The 25,775-nt window shown below is 56.0% G+C and overlaps 1 protein-coding gene across 2 annotated transcripts in view; it reads right to left on the reverse strand.

The window, feature by feature from the left end:
* Positions 1-25,775, reverse strand: part of Hmcn2 (hemicentin 2) — a 151,675-nt gene that overhangs the window by 39,673 nt on the left and 86,227 nt on the right. For both annotated transcript variants that reach the window (XM_016001985.3, XM_076568964.1), the window contains 27 exons: positions 24,991-25,114; positions 24,302-24,477; positions 23,574-23,670; positions 23,320-23,439; positions 21,690-21,851; positions 19,744-20,025; positions 18,146-18,313; positions 17,399-17,512; positions 16,494-16,580; positions 15,416-15,607; positions 14,752-14,922; positions 14,513-14,626; positions 13,876-14,018; positions 13,051-13,201; positions 11,298-11,516; positions 10,013-10,126; positions 9,451-9,638; positions 8,828-8,924; positions 7,730-7,891; positions 7,460-7,573; positions 6,454-6,656; positions 5,889-5,970; positions 4,507-4,638; positions 1,596-1,739; positions 1,349-1,508; positions 1,144-1,268; positions 582-765 (listed from right to left, as the gene is read on the reverse strand). In XM_016001985.3, coding sequence (XP_015857471.2) covers positions 582-765; positions 1,144-1,268; positions 1,349-1,508; positions 1,596-1,739; positions 4,507-4,638; positions 5,889-5,970; positions 6,454-6,656; positions 7,460-7,573; positions 7,730-7,891; positions 8,828-8,924; positions 9,451-9,638; positions 10,013-10,126; positions 11,298-11,516; positions 13,051-13,201; positions 13,876-14,018; positions 14,513-14,626; positions 14,752-14,922; positions 15,416-15,607; positions 16,494-16,580; positions 17,399-17,512; positions 18,146-18,313; positions 19,744-20,025; positions 21,690-21,851; positions 23,320-23,439; positions 23,574-23,670; positions 24,302-24,477; positions 24,991-25,114 — 4,025 coding nt within the window. The remainder of the gene's footprint in view (positions 1-581; positions 766-1,143; positions 1,269-1,348; positions 1,509-1,595; positions 1,740-4,506; positions 4,639-5,888; positions 5,971-6,453; positions 6,657-7,459; positions 7,574-7,729; positions 7,892-8,827; positions 8,925-9,450; positions 9,639-10,012; positions 10,127-11,297; positions 11,517-13,050; positions 13,202-13,875; positions 14,019-14,512; positions 14,627-14,751; positions 14,923-15,415; positions 15,608-16,493; positions 16,581-17,398; positions 17,513-18,145; positions 18,314-19,743; positions 20,026-21,689; positions 21,852-23,319; positions 23,440-23,573; positions 23,671-24,301; positions 24,478-24,990; positions 25,115-25,775) is intronic.

The raw sequence follows: 25,775 nt of genomic DNA on the forward strand, positions 1-25,775 counted from the left end.
CCTGCCATCTTCCTGTCCTACAGTCACCGTGGGGGGCTCTGGCCTTGCTCTTCCCTCTGGATGCTGTTCCCCATGGAACCCAGGCCTGGCTCCACCTTCTTCCAACTTAGCACCGATGTTAGCTCAAGAGACGGAGCAGCTGACCCTGTGCCCTCTGCTCTCACCACCCGTCTTCTTGACAAGCTTCAATTATCTCCAGAGCTTGCGGTGTGGGACCTCCCACCCCCTCTGCCTGGTTCCTGTAGCTGCAAGACTCTTGTTTGCTGGTGTCTAGAACCCCCTGCTTTGCTCAGGCCTCTTCCAGGAAGCCCTCCTGGCTTTCCACCTTGCCAGGCCGAGTCAACGCCCTCAGGTGTGTTCTTGGCCTATGCCTTCTCCACTAGGCCATAGGATAAGGCCTCGTTTATTTCTGGGGTTCCACTGGGTGGTGGGGTCTTCTTGGTCTCCCCAGGCACCATAAACCTGTCCGTGTCTGTACTATTTGTATTTTAATATCCACACAGAAGCGTCTGGAGCCCGAGCTGCCTGGTGAATGTGTCAGCAGCTGCCAGCACGGAGCAGAGGCAGGACCGCTCACCTACCTGAGGGTGCGGCCGGAGCTGTGGAGGAGGGTGCGCTGAGAGAGAGGGAGGGGCAGGCCATCTTTGAACCAGCTCACATGGATGGGCGGGGACCCCCGGACAGGGCACATCATGGTCAGCAGCTCTCCAGTCCTGCTCACCACAGTCCCCGTGTCACCCGCTCGCTGCTCGATGGTGGGCGGCACTGGGGTGGCAGATAAAACAGTGAGGAGGGGTTTGGAGGGAAGGCAGCACCCGGCCCTGAGCTTCTCCACCGCCAGCCATGGCAGCTAGGTGCTTGGAGTCCTGGCCACCACCTGAGAGATGGGGTTCACTCTCCGGGGCCCAGATTCACCGGTTCTTTCCATGGCCCCCTGTCCCGACACCCTGCTGAGCCTTGGGCTGGGACGCTTGTGACTCTTATTTGATAATATGGCCCGAGGGCTCAGGGAGCCTGCTGAGTAGACGTCACCCGGTCTCGAGTGGAGGTTCCTGACTCGCCCTGCTCACCCCCATGGAGGTGTCCCCACAGAGGCTCCGGGGCACTGGGACTCCCTGCCTCTCCTCAGCCTCGGTTCCTCACCCAGGACGTTCACGGTGTGCAGCCTGGCATCCTCCCCGGCTGGGTTGTGGGCCACACAGGTGTAGGCACCCGAGTCTGCTGTCCTTAGGCCCTTCAGCACCAGGGTGCTGCCATCCAGGTAGAACCTGCGTGGGGAGGAGTCACTGAGGGCAGGCGCACACAGGTTGGCAGCTCTGGTGCCTCAGTTGGCATCCCCTGGTCTTACCGGAGGTGAGGCCCCACGTGCTGATCCAATGGGCCACCGTCCTTCAGCCAGGCTATGTCTGGCGGTGGCTGACCTTCAGCCTCACAGTCCAGCCGTATCTCCTGTCTCTCTAGCACATTGTGTTCTTGTGCCACACCTGAATTCTGGATCTGGGGAGGCACTGCAACATGAGCTATGGTGAGGTCCCGGCGGCAGCAGAGGCTGCTGGGATACGGCCCACGGGAGGGGCATAGGGTGACAGACATACCTAATACAGACACCACAAAGTCTTTGCGGGCCTCTGCCTGGGCGTTCTCAGCCACACAAGTGTAGGCACCAGCCTGGGCTGGCTGCAGGTGACTCAGCTGGAGGCGGCCACCTCGGGAAACCACGCCGTGCGCCACGCTGCTCTCTGTGGAATGGAGGGAAGTCCTTGAGCCCCGTACTCCCTGTACTGATAGGGAAACTGAGGCCCGGTGGGTCAGAGGCACCCCTGTGGATTCCCGCTGGTCTGTTCCATTTCTTCCTCTGTGGTAAGTCGCCCTAACAAAGCAGCATAGAGAAGAAAGAGGTATTTTAGGCCTGCAGTTCCAGGTGACAGTCAGCCATCGAGAGGAGGCCACGGTGACAGGAACTAGAAGCAGCTGGTGACACTCGCAGCAGAGGAAGGAAGAAATGAACTCACTCACGCTCGCCTGTGTCCGGCTCTCTTTCTCTAACTGTATACAAGTCAGGACGCAAAGCCAGGGATCGGGCCATGCATTCTCTGGCTGGCTTTCTCCACACCAGTAAACTTGGGGCAACTCCTGATAGACATGCCCCCAGCCAACAGGATCTAGGGAAGCCCACGCTGAGACTCTCAATGGTGATCCTAGGCTCTGTCCAGCTGACAGTTAAATTAACCATCACAACCACCTTCCACCCACTCTGGCTGTTCTGCTTCTCCCAACCCCAGACCCACACAGGCCGTCCCTCCCCAGGGTCCCACATCTTCCGGTCCAGGGCCTGCTCTGAGGCCAAGCATTCCTCACATACAGAAGCATGAAATGTGTTGCGAAGACAGTACAGGTGGGGGCTGACAGCTGGAACGCTCTCTCAGAGTCAGGGAGCCGAGGGTTTGAGGGCAGGGGAGGCTGGGAGGGACACCCGGGGCCAGGAAGGGCTCCTCAGCAGGGGCTGCTGGGACCAAGCTTGAGTAGAAACCAGCAAGCAGACAAGACCACGAGTTGTTCCAGGCAGGGAATAGCATGTGAGAAGAACTAGAGGCATTACAGACAGGATTTGCTGCCAGCCTAACTCAAGGGTCCACTTAGGAGAGACAAAAACACACACCCATAGAACCCTGACCTACAGGCGCCTGTACACCAAGCTCACGGCAGCCTCACCTCTACAGCCTAAAAGCTGGTTAAGAAACACAGTGTTGCCAGTGGTACACACCTTTAATCCCAGCACTCGGGAGGCAGAGGCTTGTGGATCTCTTCGAGGCCAGCCTGGTCTACAGAGCAAGATCCAGGACCAGTACCAAAACTACACAGAGAAACCCTGTCTTGGAAAAAAAAAAAGAAAGAAAAGAAACACAATGCTACCTGCTCACGCCTTTAATGCCGCTCTTGGGAGGCAGAAGCAGACTAGTCTCTGTGAGTTTAAGGCCTGCCTTGTCCTACACAGCAAGTTCCAAACCAGCCAGGGCTACATAGTCATATGAAGTATTATATAAAGGAATAATGGAAAATAATTAAATGCATTTCTGAAAAAATAATACTGATCCAGGCTGGCCAGCGAGCTTTCGAAGTCTCAGGGTACAGGGGAGCAAGGCGGCTGCAGAAGGTCACCGGGTGACGTGACGCCATCAGAACAAGACGTCCAGAACAGGCATCTCACAGAGACTGACAGCAGACTGCTGTGGCCAGCCGTGGGGCGGGCAGTTGCGGGGACTGGGGAGTGATGGCTACTGGCTAAGGGGATTCCTTATCAGGCAGTGTAGACATTCTAAGATTAATTGTGGCAGTGGTTCCACTCTGTGGATACACTAAAGAGCCTTGGATGGCACTCTCTAGATGGGAGGGCTGTGTAAGATGTAAATTATAGCCCGACAAAGCTACTGAGGAGCAGGGAGAGGAATACATATGAACGGGGAGACACATTGCCCAGCTACACACCCGAGGGTCCCACAGCGGTCACTAACCCCTCAGAGCGCCTCTGTCAGAACCTTCTCCCTCTTATGGAGTCTGTACTAGAGGGATCCATGGGCCTGAGGCCAGCCTGAGGGCTGCTGCCCTCACCAGGCACTGGCAGGGGGCAGTGGTGCCCGGCATGGGGGAAGCACCTTAGGAGTTACCAGCTGACAGGTCTAGTGTCCACAGACTGACCTAGCAAGTGAGGTCAAGGGCAAGGAAGGGAGCTTAGATGGGATGACCCATGGCCAGGCAGGGGCAACGCTGACCCGCAGGAGGAGGGGCAGCTCAGGGGTCAAGGCCAGACACAAGCTCGGGACAGCCTGGCCTGAAGACCTTCCAGACCAGAAGCTAGCGCGGCTCCTGATATCGGATTCTCGTGGCCAATAAAAAAAGCACTGAAAGGCAAATGGGGGTGGGGCTTCCACCACACTGCCAGCCTTTGCTGGGGGGGTGAAGAAGGGAGGGAGGGAGAGAGGGAGGGAGGGAGGAAGGAAGGGAGAGAGAGAGAGAGAGAGAGAAAGAGAGACTCATTATGCAGCCCAGGCTAGCTTGAGAACTTGGGATCTGTGGTGGTTTGGATGAGGAATGTCCCTCACAGGCTCAGGTATTTGAACACCTGCTCCCCAGTCGATGGTGGTGTTGGAGGGGTTACTGGCAGCCATCTCTGGGGAAGGTCTCCCAGATCACTCTCTCGGCTTCCTGCTCCCAGCACCATGCCAGCAGCTTGCTGCGCCTCCTCTGCCATGATGGACTCACCCTCTGGAACCATCAGCTAGAGTAAACGCTCTCTTCCTTAAGCTGCTTTTTATCACAGCAACAGCAAAGTAACCATGGCCCCTTCCGGCTCAGCCTCCCCAGTGCCGGGGCTGCAAGCATGAGCCACCACGGTCACCTGATTTGTGACAAGAGCGTTAATAACCGGCAACTTCCCGGCCTTTCGCTGTTGCTGCGTTGAGTGAAGATGTTTTGCACTCAGATGGCAGGCAGGACGTGCATACTCACCCACGGGCATTCTGTCCTTCAGCCAAGTGACAGTGGGAGCTGGGATCCCTGACACATCACAGGCCAGGACGAGGGGCCGCCCAGCTACCTGGCTCACTGTCTCTGTCTCCGGTCTCTCAAATGTTGGGGGCACTGTGGGAAAGAAAGCAGGCTTCTGCACTCATCCCTGCTCCCCAGTTTCTTCCTCTCGGGCAGATTAGGGGTTTTTGTTTTACACTCTGGTATTGATGGAGGCGGGGACTGCTTTATTCACAGATGAGACTAGAAACCACAGCTGACTATTTCAAAGTATCTACAAAGCAGAGCCCCAGAAGATCCACTCAGCCTGAAGATGGTAAATCCACAGCTGGCTCACAGACCAACAGTCCTCCTAAGCATCCGACCTCTTAGATTTCCCTCACCTCAATGCCTAGCTGCTGGGCACATGCCCAGTGCTTAATCTATACAGCGGATTGGTGCCTACAGTGTGCCCAGTGGGAAGGCTCTGCTTTTGTGTGAAACTGGGCAGACAGAGCAACAGAATTACACCACTAAATCCTTCAAAGCATATCACAGGAAGAGTCCTATGTTTTTGGTTTGTTTGTTTCATTTTGTTTTGTTGAGACAAGGTTCCATGTAGCCCAGTGTGGTCTAAAAATAGCCATGTACCTAAGGATGTAGCTTACATACCTTTAACTCCTGATTCCCTGCTCCCACTTCCCTCCCAAGTAGTGGGATTACAAGCATGCACCGGGCCCTGATTCTGAGCTATTTCCCCATCTCCATCTTAGTTTTTAAAATTCCAGATCTTAGCAATAGGACCTCTCTCCAGCCATTGATCTTATCCCTGAAGCCCTGGGAGCTGCTTGGGGGTGACAGACGAGGGTAGGGGCCAACAAGGTGGGACAGGGACAGAGCAGTGGTTCCAAGAATGTCCCAGCTGGAGGCCAGGAACGCGGAGAGAGAGTCCTGGCTCCTCCTAACCGCTCACCGTTATCTGGAAGCTATACATGAGGACATAACCAAACAGAGAAAGGACAGGGTGGGCAGCTAGTTCACCCCTCCCTGGGTCTCCTCCATAGTCCTTTAAAAAGTGCCCGTACTGGCACCTCAGTGGCACCCTATTCCCTGGGATAAACTCTTACTGCACAGGAGTTTGGAATCCTCTGTTTGTCTGTCTGTCTGTCTCTCTCACCTGTGAATGTAAAATCAACTCTAAAACGCATCCTCTGGAGTCTGAATTTCATTCTCCGAATTTATGAAATAAGAACCCTAAAGCTACCAGTTTGGAGTGGCTTCTGTGGCCGTCAGCTTTTCCAGGACCCTAGCTCCCTCCCCAAGATAAATTCCCGAGAGCCCAGAGGCCCTGCTCTTACAGTATCGGGGTTCAGGCTGGGCCTTACCTTGGATGGTGAGGACGAAGGCCCGGGTGGTCTCTCCAGCTGTGTTGCTGACTTTACAGCTGTACACTCCCTTATCTGATGCCTGGTGTGTGGGGCAGAGATTCCCAGGATAGAGTGGCCTTGTCTGGGAAGCTTTAGGCAGGTAGCTTCCCCCCAACCCGCCCGCCCGCCTCTCTCAGATCCTTAGGAAGTGGAGACCCTGGAGATGAGGAGAGCAGACTTGGCCCAGTATGCCCTGGTCTGCCCTTTGTTGTGGGGCTGGAGCTGGGTCAGAAGGTAGGAGACCAGAGGGGATGTTCAGGGGAGAGATACATATTCATTCAACAAACACTTGAGAGCCTGACCTGCACCGGTATGGAAGGGCTCTGTTCAAGGTCACTGTGAGGCAGACCTGAGCTGGGACTGGAGTCCAGGCCTTTCCCAGGTCGCTTGCAGGGGGTTGTGCATCTACTTGGGTCAAGGAGATGACACCCCCCCACATCTTATCACCACCTCCCACCTCCTTCCCCAGGCCTCTAGGGTCAGAAGTGCTGTGTCCACGTTCAGATTGCCCACAGCCACTGACCTGTGAGTCCAGGATTTCCAGCTTTTGTCCACCTTGCAGACCCTGAATCCGCTGCCCCAGGGTTAGGGGCTGCTGGTCCTTGAACCAGGCCACAGCTGGCTCTGGGAGTGAGTCTGTCTCACAGCTCAGGATGGCTTTGTCCCCTGCTCTGACCAGAATGGCCTCCTGGGGGCCTCCAGAAGCCCGTTTAAAGCTGGGAGGAACTAAGGGCAGGAAAGCCCAGTGAGGCCCAGTGGCCTTGCCCACATACCCCAATACGACCATGGGTAAATGGCCCAGGGAGCCCCATGGACCTGACCCAGGGATGCTGGAAGAAGCGAACCCAGGCCAGCCTACCAGAGCCTGCTGGTGGCCATTGGTACTTAGATGGCAAAAAAGATGCTGATAGGTTTTTTTTTTTTTTTTTTTATCTCCTGACTAGACACTGCCCCTCCATGGTGGTCTCTCAGCCCCTGGCACTCATGTAGGCATCCACACCCAGCTGTGAGCCCTCGGAGCCTGGCACAGCTATGCATTTACAAGTGAATGAACCTGTCCCAGAACTGAAAAGAACCTTCCAGAGAGCCCTGGCTGCTGGCACTGCAGACCGGCTTTCCCTCAGGGAATTCCAAAGACCAAGAGTGCTGTCATAGGATACCAGCCAAGGATCTTGGACCGTCCTGGCCTAGCTCTTAGGGTTCGCCACTGCTCTGCCCCCTCGACTTGACCACCACTGAATCTCACTGTGAGCCAGACAGTAGGCCAAGGGCTGCATTTCCCTTCCTCCCATCTTCATATGGATTGTCACCTTACAGACGGGACATCTGGGGTCTCAGAGATGGGGAGACACTCAGCCCAAGGTCACAGAGCAAGCCTGTGCATGGCTGCATCAAACCCTGGTGTATCCGACTCTAAAGACTACAATTTAATTGCCATGAGACTGTGCTTCTTAAACAGGATCCCTTGAGGAGGGCAAGGGTTTGCCCGGGGGCTCATGGGAAGAGCAGATGGCACAGGAGGAACATACCCAAAACGTTGAGCTGTACTGTCTTCTGGTCTCGGCCTGCAGCATTGAGAGCCTCACATAGGTATGTTCCGGAGTCAGCTGGCTGTGCCCGTGCGAGCCGCAGTGTGTGGGTGCCTGCCGGACAATGGTCCCTGCACCAGCAGCCACAGGGCCCTGGGCCACTCTCAGTCCCTAACGCTCCCACATGGACAGTCCTGTCCCAGGTTTGGGACAACATCTTACACTCCCCACCAGAGCCTTGAGCTGGGCACAAAGCTTCAGTTTACCAACCAGGAAGGAGGAAAACCTCTTGTCCCAGGGAGAGAGGCTGGCCATCCTTGTACCACGTGACCTCGGGGCTTGGGTGAGCGTGGACTTCGCAGGGGAGGGAGACACTGCTGTTGAGGGTGGTGGTGAGCTGGTCGGTGTGCCAGCCTGCGATTTGTGGTGGGACTGGATGAAGGCAGAAATGAGAGCTTACACTGGGAGCACAAAACAGGGGTGAGGGTGGGAGAGACACACCAAGGATCCGGCCTAAGCCCCCAGAGCCACCCCTGGGTATCTCCACACAGCCCTTGGAGGGCAAGTTTTACTAGTCAGAGCTACTTTGTACAAGAGCACAGAGTGGCTTGATCAGAGTTGTACGGCCGTTCTCCCAAAGCCACACAGCTATCAGTGGCAGCTCCCAGACAGCTGTTTGTGACTTTGAGGACTCAGCACTGATCCATCCATCCTCAGGGATACAGCTGTCCCCACATCTGGGCTAATGGTGACATAGAGGTCAACAGCAGACTTGAGGTGATAAGGCCCCCTCACCTGGGTTATCCCTTGGAGTAATTTTACAATTGTAAAGCTAGGCCAACTCCTTCTGCTGGAAGAAGTCCTTTAGACACATATCAAGTGCACAGTGAGTGCTCATTAATGATGCTGTGAGGCCTTGGGAGAACACCACCCGCCTCCAAAGCTGAGGCCTCAGAAAAACACCACCCCCCTCCAAAGCTGAGGCCTCGGAAGAACATCTCCCCAAAGCTGAGGCCTCGGAAGAATATCTCCCCAAAGCTGAGGCCTCAGAAGAACACCCTCCTTCCAAAGCTGAGACCTTGGAAGAACACCCCCCCACTCCAAAGCTGAGGCCTCAGAAGAACACCCCCTCCCAAAGCTGAGGCCTCAGAAGAATATCCTCCCAAAGCTGAGGCCTCGGAACAACATCCCCCCAAAGCTGCTCCCGGCAACTTGAGGTTAGTCTAAGTGTGGCTGAAGTCTCCCAAATGTTCTCTGTCCTGGGATGTGGCTGGGGCCATTTTGGGGTCCCTGAACTCTGAGTGTAGGTGCTCAGATACCCTCAGGGAGAGACAAGGAATTCACAGAGGTTCCTCTCTGCCATCTCACCTTGGACCTTGAGGGTAAAGAGTTTCTCTGCAGAACCTGCCTGGTTCTCTGCCACACACATGTAGCTGGCAGCATCGCTTACCTCCGCAGTGGAAACCTGAGGGTACAGAAACCGGTGCTGAGGCCAAGGCTGACAGCTCTGAATGGATCCAGAGGCTCCCTGGCTCATCCCACACTGCCATGAGCATCCTTATCTCCCCATAGCAGGCATGTGGGCCACAGGTGCTCACAGTGACCGGGAGCGGTCCCTCTGAGACCTGTCATGGGAGACTAGTGTTGGTTGGTTGTCTGTAGCTAAGTGGACCAGAAGGCCATGTGGGGGCTGTGCTGTCTCAGGAGGGGCCTTGCAGCTATGGTGTATGTCTAGCTCCTGGTGGTCAAGGATTGCAAGGCGTTGCCACCCCAGGCCTAGGCTGGTTCTGGGTGTGGCACATGTGCTCCTGTTTTGGCAGGAATGACTGATACTTATGAACACTAGGCAGCCCTACGTGACCAGCTGGGCTCCTCACAGATGCCATTTGCTGTGCAGAATACACCCCCATGCTCTAATGGGCCTTTGTAGGCCCAGATGACACTGACCCTTGCTTCCCGGAGCCTTTACCCAGGGAGGGTTCTGTTCCTACCTGCAAGACTTGTCCCTCCTCTAGGACCTGCAGCCGTGGGCTAGGGGACACTGGCAGCCCATTCTGGAGCCATGAAAGAGTGGGTGTTGGGTTCCCCAGAGCTGGGCACCGTAGGCTGACGGCACTGCTTGCGTTCACAGTCACTTCCTCTACCAGCTCCTGTGTGTCCCCCAGGATCACCGGCGGTGCTGGGTGGGAGGGGAGAGCGAGAAGTGCTTCAGGTATTGGGCTGGAGGTAAACATGGTGGAAATGAGGAAGACTCTGGGTACCAGATGCTTGCCAGGGTCCTTGTGCCCCCCTCACTATATCTCTCAGGCTGCCTGGAAGCAGCTAAGAATTCTGGGCTTTGGAGAGGTTATAGTTTGTTCAAAGTCACACAGTGAGAAAGTGACCGTCTTGGACTTTAAAGCTACTTTTGCCTGGCTTCAGACACCAAGCTTGCAATCCTATTACAGACCTTCTGAGCACGGAGGAATCGAACCCCCGACCCCCCAGGGACCTTCAGAAGGAGGCCTCTCCGGGACCAGAGCCTCCCTGTCCCTCCTGGCCGGAGCCACTCACTCAGCACCAGGAGCTGGTAGTGCAGCCAGTCCTCGCCCACCTCATTGGAAGCCTTGCATGAGTACCTGCCCGCGTCCTCTGCCTGCACCAGGGACAGCTGCAGGATTCGGCCTCCTGCAGAGACATAGGACAGGGGCCTGAGCTCAGGGACAAGGGCCCTGACTCCAGAGCAGGGGAGCTGTTTCTCCTCTGGAGGGCCCAAGTCGCCATCATCCCTGGCCTCATCTGGGAAGTGAGATTCAGTCCACCCAGATCATAGGTCAAGGGGGGATCAAGTCCGTGTGCAGTTAATGGCCTGCTGCCTGCCAGGTCTCAGGTGCAGGCTCTAGAGTGTGAGAGCTGTTGGTAGCCCATCTCACAGATGGGGAAAATGAAGGCCCCGGCAGGGTTAGCAAGAGGGTGTAGTTGGCCGGTTGCGCAAACCCAAGAGGAAGTGTTCTCAGAGGCAGCGGCAGCTTCTAGGGCAATGGCAGCTGGGAGCAAGGGAGGAGTTGCCTGGGACCCTTGGTGACTAGGAGGCAACCAGGAGCAGAACCTGGTCTCTACCTAGGGTCACTGTGTGCTAAGGATTCCAGATGAGGAGTCACCAGCCAAGGCTGTGTGTGTGTGACCATGCCAGAAATAAGGTCTTCTGACATGCAAAGCTCTGGAGATGAGGCCAAGGCCACAGGGGGGTTCAGGTGAGAGCTGGGGTTCATTTGTGACCAGGATCTACATTCAGCTTAACTTGTGACCACATCTCTAACATGCTCAGGGTTGGTAGCTAGGGTTAGAGGTCAGCAGTGGGGTTGGAGGTCAATGCTAGCATGTGGGCCTATCAGTGGCTGGGGTCAGAGATTAACTGATAGCTGGGATCAGCTTGCGTTTGGGGTCTGCATTAAGGCTCTCCTCCTGACCGAGTCTGGAGTAACAGGATGTGAGCCTAGGGTCTCATGCTGAGGTCAGAGACCTAAGGGTTCCTTTTCCCGCAAGGGCCAAGTTCAAAGCCTGGGACACCTGTTCATCAGAGATTGTCATAACTGACCTCCTGGCCCCCGCCCAGCCCCGGCACTGGTCTGGACCTGGCAGGCACCACGCAGATGCTAAGCCAGGAGACTGCCCATCCCCCTTGGTGCAGTCAGTGGGGCCTGAACGGCAGAAGCATAGAGGGTCCATAGTGGGAGCAGGGCAGGCCAAGGGAAGCCAGGCGACCTTTACCCTCTGTTTGCAAATGTCAGCGAAGGTCTAGAGTCGTCACACATACCACCTGAGCTCACGTTGCAGGCACCTTGCAGGTCTGGCCTACCTTGTAGAACCGAGATCCCATCTGCAGCTGACAGGGGCTGCCCCTCCCTGTACCAGGTAAGCTCGGGTGGTGGGACAGCGTTGGTGTCACAGTACAGGTAGGCTGGGTTGTTCTCCACGACCTCCCGGTATTCTGTCACCTGGCCCTGGACTTCCTCCTCGTAGGGCAGCAGTTCAAAGCCTGCATCGACATCACTCACCTTCTGGAACATGGGGGGCACTGCATGGAGGGAGACAAGCCATTAGGAATATAATAAAGGGTTAAAGCTGCTCACTGCTAATGGCAACCAGCCTGGGAGGCACTGCCACCCCCTGCCACACAAGCTACACCCTGCAGGCAGGCCAGGGCATTTCTTCTCTTCACGCCCCCAGGGGCTGCCTATGAAGCCGCCATGTAAGCTTTAGGAAAAGCTCCGTGCTCTGTGGAGGTCACATCCCGGTGGCCTCAGAGGATCCTGGTGGCCGGGTGTGGTGGTCACATTTGTCATCCCAGTGATTAGGAGGCTGAGGCAAGAGCGTCACAAACGCCAGCCCAGCCTGGGCTACGGTAAGACTGGCTCAAAAGAACAAAATGAAACAAGATCAGATGACTCCGTGACACTTCTTGCAGGGCTCCAGACAGCTGCCAGGCCTTAGCCCACATTTGCTTGTGGGTAAACAGAGGCAAGGGTCCTGAGCAGTGAGGACCCGAAAGCTCCCCCCCACCCCCCGGGTCACCCGCTTTAGTCACATCTCCAGTATCTTTTCTCTTTTTCTTTCTTTGAGACAGGGTCTCACTATGTAGCCCAGGCTAGCCTCAAACTGCCTTTGCCTTGAGATGCTGGGATTAAAGGCATGCGCTGCCCTGCCTGGCTTAGAATACCTGTATTTTGCAAAGGATGAAACCAAGGCCCAGAGGTGGGGCCAGTGACATCTCCAGGTCATGCAACTCAGTAGTGAGTGACAGGCCAGGGTGAGGCAGCTGAGGGCCAGAGGAGGCGGAGGAGAAAGTGTGCTCTCTCATCAGTCACTGCAGAGCACTGTGTGGTAAAGCCCGTCCTTCCTTTGCCCAACTCGGTCTCCAGCCTCCTTGCTTCCTTTTCTGACTCCCTTGTTGACTCCAGCCTCCCTCCAGCCTCCAGGTCTCCCTCCCAGCCTCTTCCCAGCCTCCCTCCAGCCTCCAGGTCTCCCTCCCAGCCTCTTCCCAGCCTCCCTCCCAGCCTCCAGATCTCCTTCCTCACCTCTCCCCAGCCTCCCTCCCTGCCTCCAGGTCTCCCTCCCCACCTCTCCCCAGCCTCCCTCCAGCCTCCAGGTCTCCCTCCCAGCCTCTTCCCAGCCTCCCTCCCAGCCTCCAGGTCTCCCTCCCCACCTCTCCCCAGCCTCCCTCCCAGCCTCCAGGTTTCCCTCCCCACCTCTCCCCAGCCTCCAGGTCTCCTCCCCACCTCTCCCCAGCCCCTTGGCCCCTTTCCAGCTCCCTTTCTCCCTGCCTCCTCCCCTGCCTGCCTCCTGGCCATTTAATCCTGATTTGAGGCAGGAACCCCATCTTCCGAAACTCATTCCTTAACCGGGGAAGACAGAACTGCTCTGCCTCTGAGGTGCTGAGACTGACAGTCAATGGGGAATGCCCATGTGGGCCTCCTTGCCCTAAGCTAGTGCAGGGCTCCTGATGCCCAGGCAGTGTTGACACCATGGGTCACAGCCTTCTACCTGGAACCAGCACCCTGTCTAGGGCCCACTGGTTGCTATCACCCAGCCCACCCTACAGTGACACGCACCTTGGATGAGAACATTGAAGTCTTGGTCATCCTCGCCAGCCACATTGGTGGCCACACACAGGTATCGGCCAGAGTCAGAGACCTGTGTGGGTTGGATCTGGAGCAGCCGCCCCTCGCCCAGGACATGGAGCCGCTGGCTAGGGGTCACAGGCTGGGGGAGGATAGAGAGGGACTGAGATAAAAATCAAGATCATTTGTTTATTTGTTTTGAGATAAGGTCTCATGTAGCCCAGGCTGGCCTACAACTCTATGTAGCCAAGGATGACCTTGAACTCTTGATCCTTCTGCCTCAGCTTCTTAACTAAGTGCTGAGATTACAAGCATGTGCCACTGTACACCCTAATCTCTCTCTGTCTGTCCGTCTGTCCATCCATCCATCCATCCATCCATCCATCCATCCATTATCTATGGTTTTTTTCAAGACAGGGTTTCTCTGTGTAGCCCTGGCTGTCCTAGAACTCACTCTGTAGACTAGGCTGGCCTCCCAAGTGCTGGGACTAAAGGTGTGCACCACCACTGCCTGGCAACCTACTCTATATTTTAATAAATGAAAGTCAGACCATAATAGAAAGTGATGGATGGGACCACCCAGTGACTTTGTCAAGCCAAACCCGTATGACCTCGAAAGTGGAAAAGAAGCGAAGGGGTGGACAGAGTCACTTAAGGTTGGAAAGTGTTTGTTTTGTTTTAAATTAAAAACTGGAGGGTGAGAAGGGCCAGCTCTGGGGCTAGGTGCCTTCAGGGCTCTTCTCTCTGCAAAGATCTGAACAGGGCTAGTGAGAGCCAAAGGTGAGCGTCTAAGGCTGTCTGGGGTCCTGCACTCACCCTTCCGTCCTTGTACCAGCTGATGGCGGGCGCGGGCACGGCCCAGCATTCACACTCCAGGGTCAGGGTGCTGTTGACTCTAGTCCTCACTTCCTTCACACTGACCTCCTCCAAAGGGTCATCTTTGGAGATGGAAGGGGGAACTGAAAAGCCACAGGATGTGTGAGGAGCAGACCTGGGGAGGGGCCCGAGACCCCGACCCACTGGCCCTAGGGGTGGTTCCCTAAAGACAAGGCTGGTAGAATAGGATTCTTCTAGAAGGGAACCCATCTGTACCCACTTAGGGTTAGAGAGGGTGAAGGGACAGGGGTTATGAAGCAGAGGATCCCTGGGGGGGCCTCTAGAGGGCCTTCTTGGGGCCTAGGTGTTAAACTGAGGGACCCCAGGTTGTATCTCCACACCAGAAGTGACAGGAAGCCAGGACTGGGGGAGTGTTGGGGTCAACATGACCAAAGTCTTAACACTATCCCTTCCTTTTACCATTACCAAGGCAAGAACGGAAAATGACAGATTTCCCCCATCCCCAGCTGCCTGTGACTCTCCGGAAAAATAGACACAGGAAGGTGCCCTAGGTCTCAAGTGTGGCCAGGACTCCTCTGCCTGTCCAGCCGGTGACCCAGGGGTGGTAGGGGCTCACTGAGGACTTCCACATGGTAGTTCTTTGTGGCTTCCCCCAGCTCATTGGTGACCACACAGGTGTACTGGCCGGCATCTTCCTTCTGAGCGTTCAGAATCTGTAGTCCATGGGTACCTGCTTGGGGAGCCATGGCCAGAGTTACCCCCAAACTGGGCTTTACCATAGACGTGAGCTCAGACTGACCCAGCCTGGGGACAGGCCACCATATGTCTTCCCAAAGCCCACCCCAGGGGCATCACCTGGGAGGAGCTGAATGTTCTTAGAGGCCTTGAAGGGTACCCCATCCTTTATCCAGGTGATATTGGGGGATGGGAAGGCCAGTGCCTCACAGATCAGGGAGATGGGATTGTTGATGGTCACAGTCACTTCCTCGTTGGCATTCTCGGGCACTCCCAGGATGGTGGGAACCACTGTGAGGGGGCGGCAGGGAGGCCCTAGTTAACAAGTCTAGATCGGGCCCAAGGACCCTGAGGACCAGGACAGCTAGGGCCTCAGGCTTATCCTTGGTGTTGCAGTTGTGTGATGATGATGGGAAGTGGAAGCTCAGGGCAGCCAAGCCCTCCTCCACCACAGAGCTCCAACTACAGGGCAAGTTGACTATCCAGTCTCTGGTGCCTCTCAGTGTTGACTCAACGTGTGGCCTCACTATTTATTCAACCTAAACCTTCTTGGTCCTGCTGAGGGGGAGGGGACTTTTTGGCTAACTGCTTCCTGGATTCGAAGCTTCATTTTCCTGCTCCTGCAGGGGGCACTCTTACAGTCTGGGCATGAATTGTCACCGGAAGGGCTGTGCTGAAAGCCGGGTCCCCAGCTGGGGTTGCTATGGAGATCTGACGTCTGGCTGCTCTTCTGTTTATGTTTGCTGTCACCCTTGGTGGTGGCTGGGGGAGGTGCAGCACTCACCCAGCACATTGAGCTGTGCGTGTTTGGTCTTCTCCCCCGCCGCATTGGCAGCGATACAAGAGTAGTGGCCAGCACTGGACAGATTGGCCTGGGAGACCCACAGGAAGCTCCCATCTGGGGACATCTCATAGGGGTCTCCAACAACCAGGGACTGGCCATCTTTGAACCATGTGATCTTTGGTGGTGGGTGACCTATATGAAGAGGAGACAGATCATTCAGCAAGCTCAAACCAGATGGGCTCAGGGGTTAGAGGTGGCTCTGGCCAGCACAGATGTGGAGTTTCCATCTCCATTCTGTATGCACAGCAGAACAGCCTGGCCCTTTCTTCTGGAATTCAGCTGCCGTAAGGGATACTAGGCAGAGATGGCTTGATATAGACAGGCAAGATACATTCATCCATCTACTCTTCCATCCGTCTATCTGTCTTCCTATCTTACTGCTCACTCACGTATGGATCCTTCTGTCCATCTATCCATAATCCACCCATCTATCCATCCATTTTTCTACCCACTTAAGGCACACTTATTAATTCACCTATCCATCCATTCACCCATCTCCTCATCCATCCATTCTTTCATCCACTTATCCATCCATCCACCCCCTACCCACACACTAGCCACTCACCTATCCTACCACCCATTCTTTTACTCATCCATCATCTTTATTTAAAAATTCATCTATCTATCCCCCCCCATTCATTCACCACCCTTCTCTTTATCTAGGCTCATATCCACCCACCCTCCAGCCCTCAAGCATCGGAGGGAGCCTAGTCTTCCAGGCAGAGGGGGAGCCTAGTCCTCCAGGCAGAGGGGGAGCCTGGGTCTGGGTCCTAGAGGAGCTCAGACACAACAGATCATTATGGTCCTGTGTGGTTAGTGCTGGGCCAGGAAGTCCTGGGACCTGGGAAGCAGCCAGCCAGAGGCCCTGTGGAAGGTTCTGGCAGGTGACTGCCCTCAGCCAGGAGCAGAGCGGACATTAAGGAACATCAACGGGGCGGATGCAGAGAGAAGAAGTGTAGAGACCCTTGGTGGGTAACCTCGGGTCGGGGATTGGCTAAGCCAGGCTCCCCACCCTCACCTGTGGCATTGCACGCCAGCTGGACAGTCTGTCCCTCGGGTACCTTGATCACCTCCTCCAAGTCTTCATTTTCAATACTGGGAGGAACTAGCAGGAGGAATGTAGACAGTTTCCAATGGGCAGGAAAGCTAAGTTTCCTGTGCCTCAGTTTCCCCATTTCCCCCACGCCTGCTCCTACTCAGAAGTCAGTCTAATGAGTTGCTACTGGGAAGACTCTGGACAGAGATGTCAGTGTGGTATTGGGAATGTTTGCTCCCCCACTTTGGGTTAATCCTTACTGTTTCTGGAAAGCTTCAGGGCAGCTTCAGTATAGAGGGTGTGTGTGTGTGTGTGTGTGTGTGTGTGTGTGTGTGTGTGTGTGTGTGGTATGTGTATGTATGGTGTGTGTTGCATATGTATGTGTGGTGTGTGTGATTTCTGGTGTGTGTGTGTGGGGTGTGTGTGTGTGTGTGTGTGTGTGTGTGTGTTATACGTGAATATTGTGTGAGTATGTGGTGCACTCACATGTACATGGGTGTATATGTGCACATGGAGGCCAAAGGTAAACCTCAAGCATCATTCCTCAGGGAGCATTCACCTTTAAAAAAACAGACCCCCAAAATTCTGGGTCTCTGGCCCAGAATTTGCTAAGCAGGCTAGGCTGGCCAGTCAGTGAACTCGAGAGATCCTCCTATTTCCATGCCTAAGTGTTGAGATTCTGAGAGAATGCCACCACACCCTGATTGTTTTTCCTTTACTTGGGATCTGGGGATCAAACTCAGGCCCTCAAGTTGATTGAGCATCCTCCCCCCCCCCCCCCCCCCCGCCCCAGAGTGCAGGTTCTGATGAAGCAAAGAAAACAGGGCCCAGCCTCCTCCCGCAGGAAGAACTTCTTATGCGCCTAAGAACCTAGAGCTGTGTCTTACCCAGGACCTCTACACTGAAGTTCCTCTGTGCCTCTCCAGCGTCATTGCTGGCCAGGCATGAGTAGAGCCCCCTGTCCTGCTCCCGGGCCGCGGTCATCTTCAGCATCCAGCCACCTGGGGAAGGAAGGGAAGGTATGGGCTCAGCAGCCTCTCTCAGCTCATGATGTCAAGCACTGCTATACAACCCTCTGCCTCCCAAGGTCCCATTCCTCTAGGAGGGAACCTGAGCCCTTGAGAGTAAACAAAGGATAGAGCACAATATCAGAATAAAAGTGAGGACTTGTTATGGCAAGAAGGACCTGACATGCTGGCTCTTGCTGGCTCTGGGCTAGGGCTAAGAGGCAACAGTGAGCTACATAGTCCTGGCTTTTTTCAGATGCTCATTTTGTTCCAAGAGTCCCCCTCCTTCCCTCCAAAAAGGCTTCTTCCTTTTGATGCAGAGCTATTTCCTCACAGAGAAATCACAGATCTTGTAAGACCCACCTGGGGCAGATAACACACACATATCATCACCACTATTCCTACACTCATGGCAGACATTACTAATTGATTGCCAGTCCCCTTTGGGCTTGGCCTAGTTCCAGTTTCTCTGTTCCTGTCTATACAATGCATCTGGTGACCTCTTCCAAGTGGGAAATGTGTTTGCAATCCCACAATTGATGGGTCACTGAGGCCTGGCAGCTCGGGGTCAGAGGTCATAGGAATCTAACAGACTGATCTGGAAACACATCTGGCTTGGTGCCTTACCTGCCAAGAGGTAGGTGTCCTCTCCAGGGCTGATGGGCTGTCCCTCCCGAAACCACTGGACTGTCGGGGGCGGGACCCCTGCAGCTTCACAGAGCAGTGTCAAGGAGCCATGCAAGGTAGCAGTGACATTAGTCAGTGAGTCGGAGTCTCCAGTGAGTTGAGGAGGTACTAGACCAGAGAGAACTGCATTCAGAGGGCAGACAGCACTCCTGTCCATTCCACTCTGTCTGCCCAAGGACTCCAAGCCCCACTCGTGAACTGGGGGGAATCGAGGACTGGGAGGGTCCCAGCTGCTTTCATCAAAGGAGTGATATCCACATGGGTACTAATGTGGCCACAAGTGGGCTTTGGGATCAGGCAGGAACCTCAGGCCTCAGTTTCCCCACCCTTTCAGAAGAATATAAACAATCTTCTTCTCCTTCTCCTTCTCCTTGTCCTTCTCCTTGTCCTTGTCCTTGTCCTTGTCCTTCTCCTTCTCCTTCTCCTTCTTCTTCTTCTTCTTCTCCTCCTCCTCCTCCTCCTCCTCCTCCTCCTCCTCCTCCTCCTCCTCCTCCTCCTCCTCCTCCTTCTCCTCCTCCTCCTCTTCTTCTTCTGACAGTGTCTTATGTATCCCAGGCTGGTCTCCAACTTGCTATGTAGCCAAGGATGATCTTGAATCCCTCACTTTCCTGCCTCTACCCCTCAAATGCTGGGATGACAGAGTGTACCACAATGCCTGGTTTATTTCATTCTGGTCATGGAACCCAGGACTTTGTTGGTAGAATGCTAAAATACTCTTCCAACTGAGCTATACCTGGCCAAATGCACAAAACTCCCTCTTCCAGCACCCATTATGGGGCAGGAGCCGAGCAGGGTGGAAAGTTTACCAAGGTGAGCCCACACCCACCCTCCAACCTGTGCTCCGGATGAAGTGGCAATGCTGCCCTTCTGGAAAGATCTCCCCTGGGGTGACGAGGCATGGAAAGCTTAGACCCCCAGAAGTGGGGCCTGATGAGAGGCACCTTCCCAACCCACCACGCTCACCCCTTTCCCAGCCTTCCCCGGGACCACACCCTGCCTCCTCCTGAAATAGATCCGGGTACACAGCAGGGGTGGTAATGGGCTCCAGGACCCCTCTCTTCCTATACACCCAGCAGCCACCCGACTCCCACTTAGTCCTTCAGCTGCAGCCCCAGGGCCACCTCCTCCAGGCAGGTATCTTGATTCTTCTATAATGTGTGTGGTCTCTCCAGCTTTCCTACCCCAGATCCTCCCAGAACATCCCACCAGCCGCATAGAACATGGGTTACCAGGAATAGGATGAGAAAAGGCCAGCATGGGAGGGAGGGAGGGAGGGAGGGAGCGAGGGGAAAGGAGTCAGGGGGAAGGGAGGACTTGGGTGTTTTGAGACCAGCACTCAGGAGGACCCCAGTGGCCACGGTCCCCAGTGGCAGCCCTCATCAGAGCCCAGACTGAAGAAGCCCCAATGTCTATAGCATGGTTGATTCTAGGGCTGTGCCTGAGTCTAGGGCTGTGCCTGAGTCTGCCTGACCTTACTCTCTCCGGCCCAGCCCCGCCAGCGGCTCCATCCTCCCCACGGCCATCCCATCGGTCCTCACCCAGAACAGACAGTGTGAACCTCTTCTCGGCACGCCCAGCTGTGTTCTCAGCCACGCAGCTGTAGCCACCGGCATGGGAGGCCTGTGCCTGTTCCACGTGTAGGCTGTGGTTCTGATTCTGAAGCCACAGGCCAGGTTCCATCTGGACAGGTTGACCATTCCTCTCCCACGTCACCACTGGCAGGGGCTTCCCTGTGGCATTGCAGTCTAGGGTGGTGTTTCCACCCTGGACCACGGAGGCTGCTGTGAGCGGTTCCTGAGGGCCGGTGATCTGAGGAGGAACTGAGGCGGGAGGAAGACTTTCAGTGGAGGTAGTTAGAGCCGCCTGATGGCGGCATGCCTGGAGTTAGGGCCTCAGTGGACACAGCCATTTAGGGCTCTGTTCTTCCTTGCACTACAAGCTGTGTGACCTTGGCCTGCTCACTTCACCTCTCAGAGCCTCCCATCCCTGTGGCAGGGTGACAGCTGTATCCATCAGTGACCTCTCAGATACACTGGGGATCGGGGTGGGCTGCTCCCCGGGAAATAGACTCAGCCATTCCTGGGCTGTGTGGTTTCAGTCTCACAGGCTGGAGTGTCTCTCGTTACCCACGCTGGCTTTGAACTTGTATTCCTTCTGCCTCAGCCTCTCAAATAGGGACTACAGCGGCCAGTGCCTTTCTGGGATTCGTTTTCTACCTCTTCTGGTGTGTCATGTAGCTTAGGCTGGCCTTGAACTCACTATGTGACTGAGGACATTGAACTGACCTTCCTGCACCCTTTCCCAAGTGTTACATGCTAGACAAGCACTCTGTCAATTCAGCAAAGTCCTCAGTCCCGTCAGCGTGGTTTTTACAAGGCCAGGATATTTCATTCCCCACCCCCATGTTCTCTCTCTCTCTCTCTCTCTCTCTCTCTCTCTCTCTCTCTCTCTCTCTGTGTGTGTGTGTGTGTGTGTGTGTGTGTGTGTGCTGTGCCTGTAGCATGTTTGCTCATGTATGTCCACATGTGCGTACATGTGGAAGTCTGAGGTCTGCATACGGAATCATCCTCAGTCCTTCCATTTTATTCATTGAAGCAGGGTCTCTCAATCAAACCCAGAGCTCACCGATATAGCTAGTTTTAACAGCTCACTTGCTCTGGGGACCCCCTCTCTGCATTCCAAGGCAAGGACCCAAGTAGACTGCCATGCCCAACTGCCATGTACATGGGCTCTGGGATCCAAACTATGGTTCTCATGCTTGCCTAGCAAGCGCTCCGACCACCAAGCCTTCTCTCCAGCAGGATTCCCATCACGAGCATGGGCTCTCTAGGGGCTTTGTGCACACTCATGTCCAACCACATCAGGGCACACTTTCTCCTGCTGGACCCCGGAGGCACGCAGGGGCCTGCTGTCTCGTGTGCACAGGTTGGGAGCTGAGAACCTGGGCTGGAAGCCTCGCTGCTCCCACCCCCGTGTGGCCTAGACGGCAGCTCTTTCCTTCGTCTGTGCACGCCTCCCGCCCTGGCAGGGCTTACCTAGAACCTCCAGCTGCTGCGCCTCCCTGCCCTGGCAGGGCTTACCCAGAACCTCCAGCTGCTGCGCCTCCCCGCCCTGGCAGGGCTTACCCAGAACCTCCAGCTGCTGCGCCTCCCCGCCCTGGCAGGGCTTACCCAGAACCTCCAGCTGCTGCGCCTCCCCGCCCTGGCAGGGCTTACCCAGAACCTCCAGCTGCTGCGCCTCCCCGCCCTGGCAGGGCTTACCCAGAACCTCCAGCTGCTGTGCCTCCCGCCCTGGCGGGGCTTACCCAGAACCTCCAGCTGCTGCGCCTCCCCGCCCTGGCGGGGCTTACCCAGAACCTCCAGCTGCTGCACCTCCCCGCCCTGGCAGGGCTTACCCAGAACCTCCAGCTGCTGCGCCTCCCCGCCCTGGCAGGGCTTACCCAGAACCTCCAGCTGCTGCGCCTCCCCGCCCTGGCGGGGCTTACCCAGAACCTCCAGCTGCTGCGCCCGGCTGCTGGTCCCCGCTGTGTTGCTGCACTCACAGACGTATGTCCCCTCCTGGGCCGACTGGGCCTGTCCCAGGTACAGCAGCCTTCCGACTGCCAACACCTGTCCCAGGCCATCGCTCTCCCCAGGCAGGGGCTGACCTGGGACAGTGAGAAAAGAGTGCTGGTCCAGGGACCTGAGGTCCTTACATGAGGAAAAGTGGTCCTCCCAACCACTAGCTCCAGCCTCTAGGCACCCTCATAACGACACCTCCTCCGGGAAGCCTTCCCTGGATCCTGGCATCTCTCTGAGCCACCATGCTCCCAACTTTGGACTTCTGAGCATGACCTGCCCTGTATCACTAGAGGTTAACCCAAACCCTTCGCAATGACCCTAGTTCCGTTCCCACCACTCTGTGGACCATTTCCCACTGTGTCCTTCTGGCTGACTCTGCCGCAGCCCTGCTGAACCCCGCTGCTGTCCCAAAAGCATGCTTGGCGTGTTCTGCCCCAGGGCCTCTGCCCCTACCGTACCTCTGCCTGGAATGCTTCTCCTTGCTTGTCCTCAGGATTATCCCTCATCTTGGGTCAAACATTCCAGCCACATAACTTAAAATTCCAAATCCTGGCCACACACGCCTTTTCCCTTTGTAACCCACTCCCTAAGGCCCGGAGTGACTGCTCACTTTCTGTGAGTCACCTGACCACTCAGGTGAGGGTAGGCCTTGGTCCACTTTGCCGACTTCCCAGGTCCCCAAAACCCCGTCCAACCTGCTCTCCATATGCGGGTTAAGGAAAACCCTCACAGTATTTTGCTCTAGGCTCTGGACTTTGAATGCAGCAGTGGCCAAAACAGTGCCTCATGTGGTTCACAGACCGACTGAACAGGACAGACAGATAGCCATGCAGGGAGACCCTGACCAGCCAGGGCTTGGGGAGGGGTGGTTCTGGCAGAAGTGACAGGGATTTGGGGCCTGAAGATCAGTCTGCTGTCACAGTCTAGAAGGGGTCTGCAGATGGGGGCAAAACAGAGGGGCTGGGGAAAAGCACCTGTGGAGCCAGCTGGTCCCCATTTAAGGCTGGAAACCCACACCCTCACTGAGGCACCAGGGTGCTGGGTGAGAGGTGCTGGGTGAGTGGGTGCTGGGTGAGTGGGTGCTGGGTGAGTGGGTGCTGGGTGAGGGGGTGCTGGGTGAGGGGTGCTGGGTGAGGGGGTGCTGGGTGAGGGGTTCTGGGTGGGGGGTGCTGGATGAGGGGGTGCTGGGTGAGGGGTTCTGGATGAGGGGTGCTGGGTGAGGGGGTGCTGGGTGAGGGGTTCTGGGTGAGGGGGTGCTGGGTGAGGGGTGCTGGGTGAGGGGGTGCTGGGTGAGGGGGTGCTGGGTGAGGGGTGCTGAGAGAGGGGTGCTGGGTGAGGGGGTTCTGGGTGAGGGGGTGCTGGGTGAGAGGTGCTGGGTGAGGGGTGCTGGGTGAGGGGGTTCTGGGTGAGAGGTGCTGGGTGAAGGGGTGCTGGGTGAGGGGTTCTGGATGGGGGGTGCTGGGTGAGGGGGTGCTGGGTGAGGGGGTGCTGGGTGAGGGGGTGCTGGGTGAGGGGTGCTGGGTGAGGGGTGCTGAGAGAGGGCCGCCATCCTACCATCTTTCCTCCATGAGATCTTGGGGAAGGGAACGCCCTGGCAGTCACACGACAGTCTGGCGGTCTGGCCCTCGCTCACAGTCAGAGTGTAAGGCTCCTTTGTGGGGAACTCTGGAGGGACTGGTTCAGAGCAGACAGGAATTGAGGGGGTTGGGATGGGAGGGAGGGTTGTATCCTGGGGCCCAGACAGGTGTCCCCCCTTCTTCTTGGGATCTGAAAGCCAGCCCTGGGGGAGGGGACCTGGAGACCCTCACCCCAGACATTCAAGTTGAAATGCTTCTCAGAGCGGCCCGCCTGGTTCAGGGCCTCACAGGTGTAGTGGCCCGCGTCCCACACCTTCACTCGGTCCACCTGGCCAGGAGCAAAGACAGCTAGTCAGTGAGTCAAGCAGAGACAGTGTCGCCCCTAGACGGACTGTGTCAGCCTCATCATGTCACGTGACCTCACTGAGCTGCAATGTGAAGCTGTGACAGGAGCTTCCTGCCTGTGACACCAAGAGGTTTCTAGAACCCAGGGCCGCTCCATGTCACCCTCTGGCTCCTCTACATCAGACCCACAGCCTAGATCTGCCAAGAGTCTGGGCATATGGCAAGCCAGTTCTAATCCAGGCCTTCATCTATTCCCACCATGCTCAGAAAGTCCAACAGAATCCACCAGAAGAGAAGGTGGAGAGTGAAGGATGATGGGTAAGGGATCTATCATCTTGGGGTCAGACCCTGACCTGGAGGTAATGAGAATAAAGGGAGAGGAGATGAGATCAAAGGTGGTGCTTGGAGATGGGAGTGGTCCTATCACAAGGGGAGGGGGGGAAGGAGGGGCAGCAAGCGTAGGCTGGGGTCCTGAGGGAGACTCTGAGGGCTCTGTCCCCTGGTGGGTGATCCTTGGTCACACTCAGCTGATCACTGCTCACAGGACCTGAGACACCCATAGCCCTGCCCTGCGCAGCCAGCGCCTTCAGGCAGTCCGCTGCACAGCTGCACACCTCCAGCAAGGCCTTGTCTGCAGAGAGGCGGATGCCAGAGTGAGGCTCCAGGGGTCGCCCATCCTTCCGCCATCTAAGCACAGGGGGCGGCATGGCATGGCTCTGGCACTCCAGTGCCACTGACTCATTGACCACAACAGACACGTTCAGCTCTTCTCCGAGGATGCTGGGGGGCACTGTGCGTACAGACAGGGAAGGAACCCCAAGGTGAGTGATGGGACACCAGGAAAGGCCACAACTGAGGTAGCCAATTCCCGCAGCTAGGGACAAACCCTAGTGGATGAGAGTCACATCCAGCCTAGTCCTGCCACCTCAGCCCTGCTGTGCAGGCTTGGTGGCAAGTGCCTTGACCTGCTGAGCCCCAACCCCCTCAGTGTGGGAGCCAGAGAGCCCTGGGCTCCCCTCCTGACTCTGCATATTGCCCCAACCCTGGAGCATCATGCTTCTTTCCCTTGCCCTAACCACAGAGCTCCTGGCCGGGCATGGCCATTTGCCTGCTACTTGCCCACCCATGGGGACGCTCATGCCCCAGGACAGGTCTCTACTATCTAATGGTGATCACAAAGTCAGGTGCTAACTCCCCTTTCTTCCATCTGCTCCCTGCCTGGACCGAGCACATGGCTGGGGATCCCTCCCCCCTCAAGCCCAGCTTCTTGGAATGGTCACCCCCACCCAGGCAAGAGACTCACTGTGAACTTGCAGGACGATGTCGCGACGATCCTCACCCACAGCACTCACTGCTACACAAGAGTAGCTACCCGCGTCTGAAGCATGGGCACTGGCCACGGTGAGGACTTGGCCTCCGGGGAAGACCTGCACCCCCAGAGGGAAGTCCACGTCAAATGCCCCTCCTACTACAGGGACAGTGCCTGAGCCCTGGTACCACACCCACTCGAACCCTGTTCCAGACCCCTGGGTGTCCTCCAAGGCAGGGGGGCCATAAGCTGCACCCCTTAACCTCAGGACCCTGCTGGCGGTGGCAGTTGTATCTGTCTCTAGAAGAGCTACCTGGAGCCATTCTGCCCACCCCAGTGTCAGCTTGTCATGTGAAGCCAGGAGACCTCAAGAGGTATCAAGTTGAGATGGACCTCGTGTATAAAACACATAATCAGAACTGGTGTGAAAAGAAGAGTATGGGAGGTCTCGTGAGTGATTTTTTTTAGGTCACATGTGAAAATGCACCTTTTTTGATACTGGATTTGATAGCATTAAAATTGGTTTGCCTTTGCCATGCACACCTTTAATACCAGCACTTGAGGAGCAGAGACAGGCCAATCGTTGTGAGTTCAAGGCCAGTCTAGTCTACATACTACATAACGGGTGTCAGGACAGCCAGGGTTACACAGTGAGACCCTATTTCAGAAATGAAACAAAAATTGGCTTGCCTTTTTTCACCCCCTGAGGGAAGGTCCCATACGGTCCAGGCTGATCTTGAACTTTTCATGTAGCGGAGAATAATAACCTTGATTCTCCT

The sequence above is a fragment of the Peromyscus maniculatus genome, chromosome 4, assembly GCF_049852395.1.
Source record: "Peromyscus maniculatus bairdii isolate BWxNUB_F1_BW_parent chromosome 4, HU_Pman_BW_mat_3.1, whole genome shotgun sequence".
Taxonomy (NCBI): Eukaryota; Metazoa; Chordata; class Mammalia; order Rodentia; family Cricetidae; genus Peromyscus; species Peromyscus maniculatus.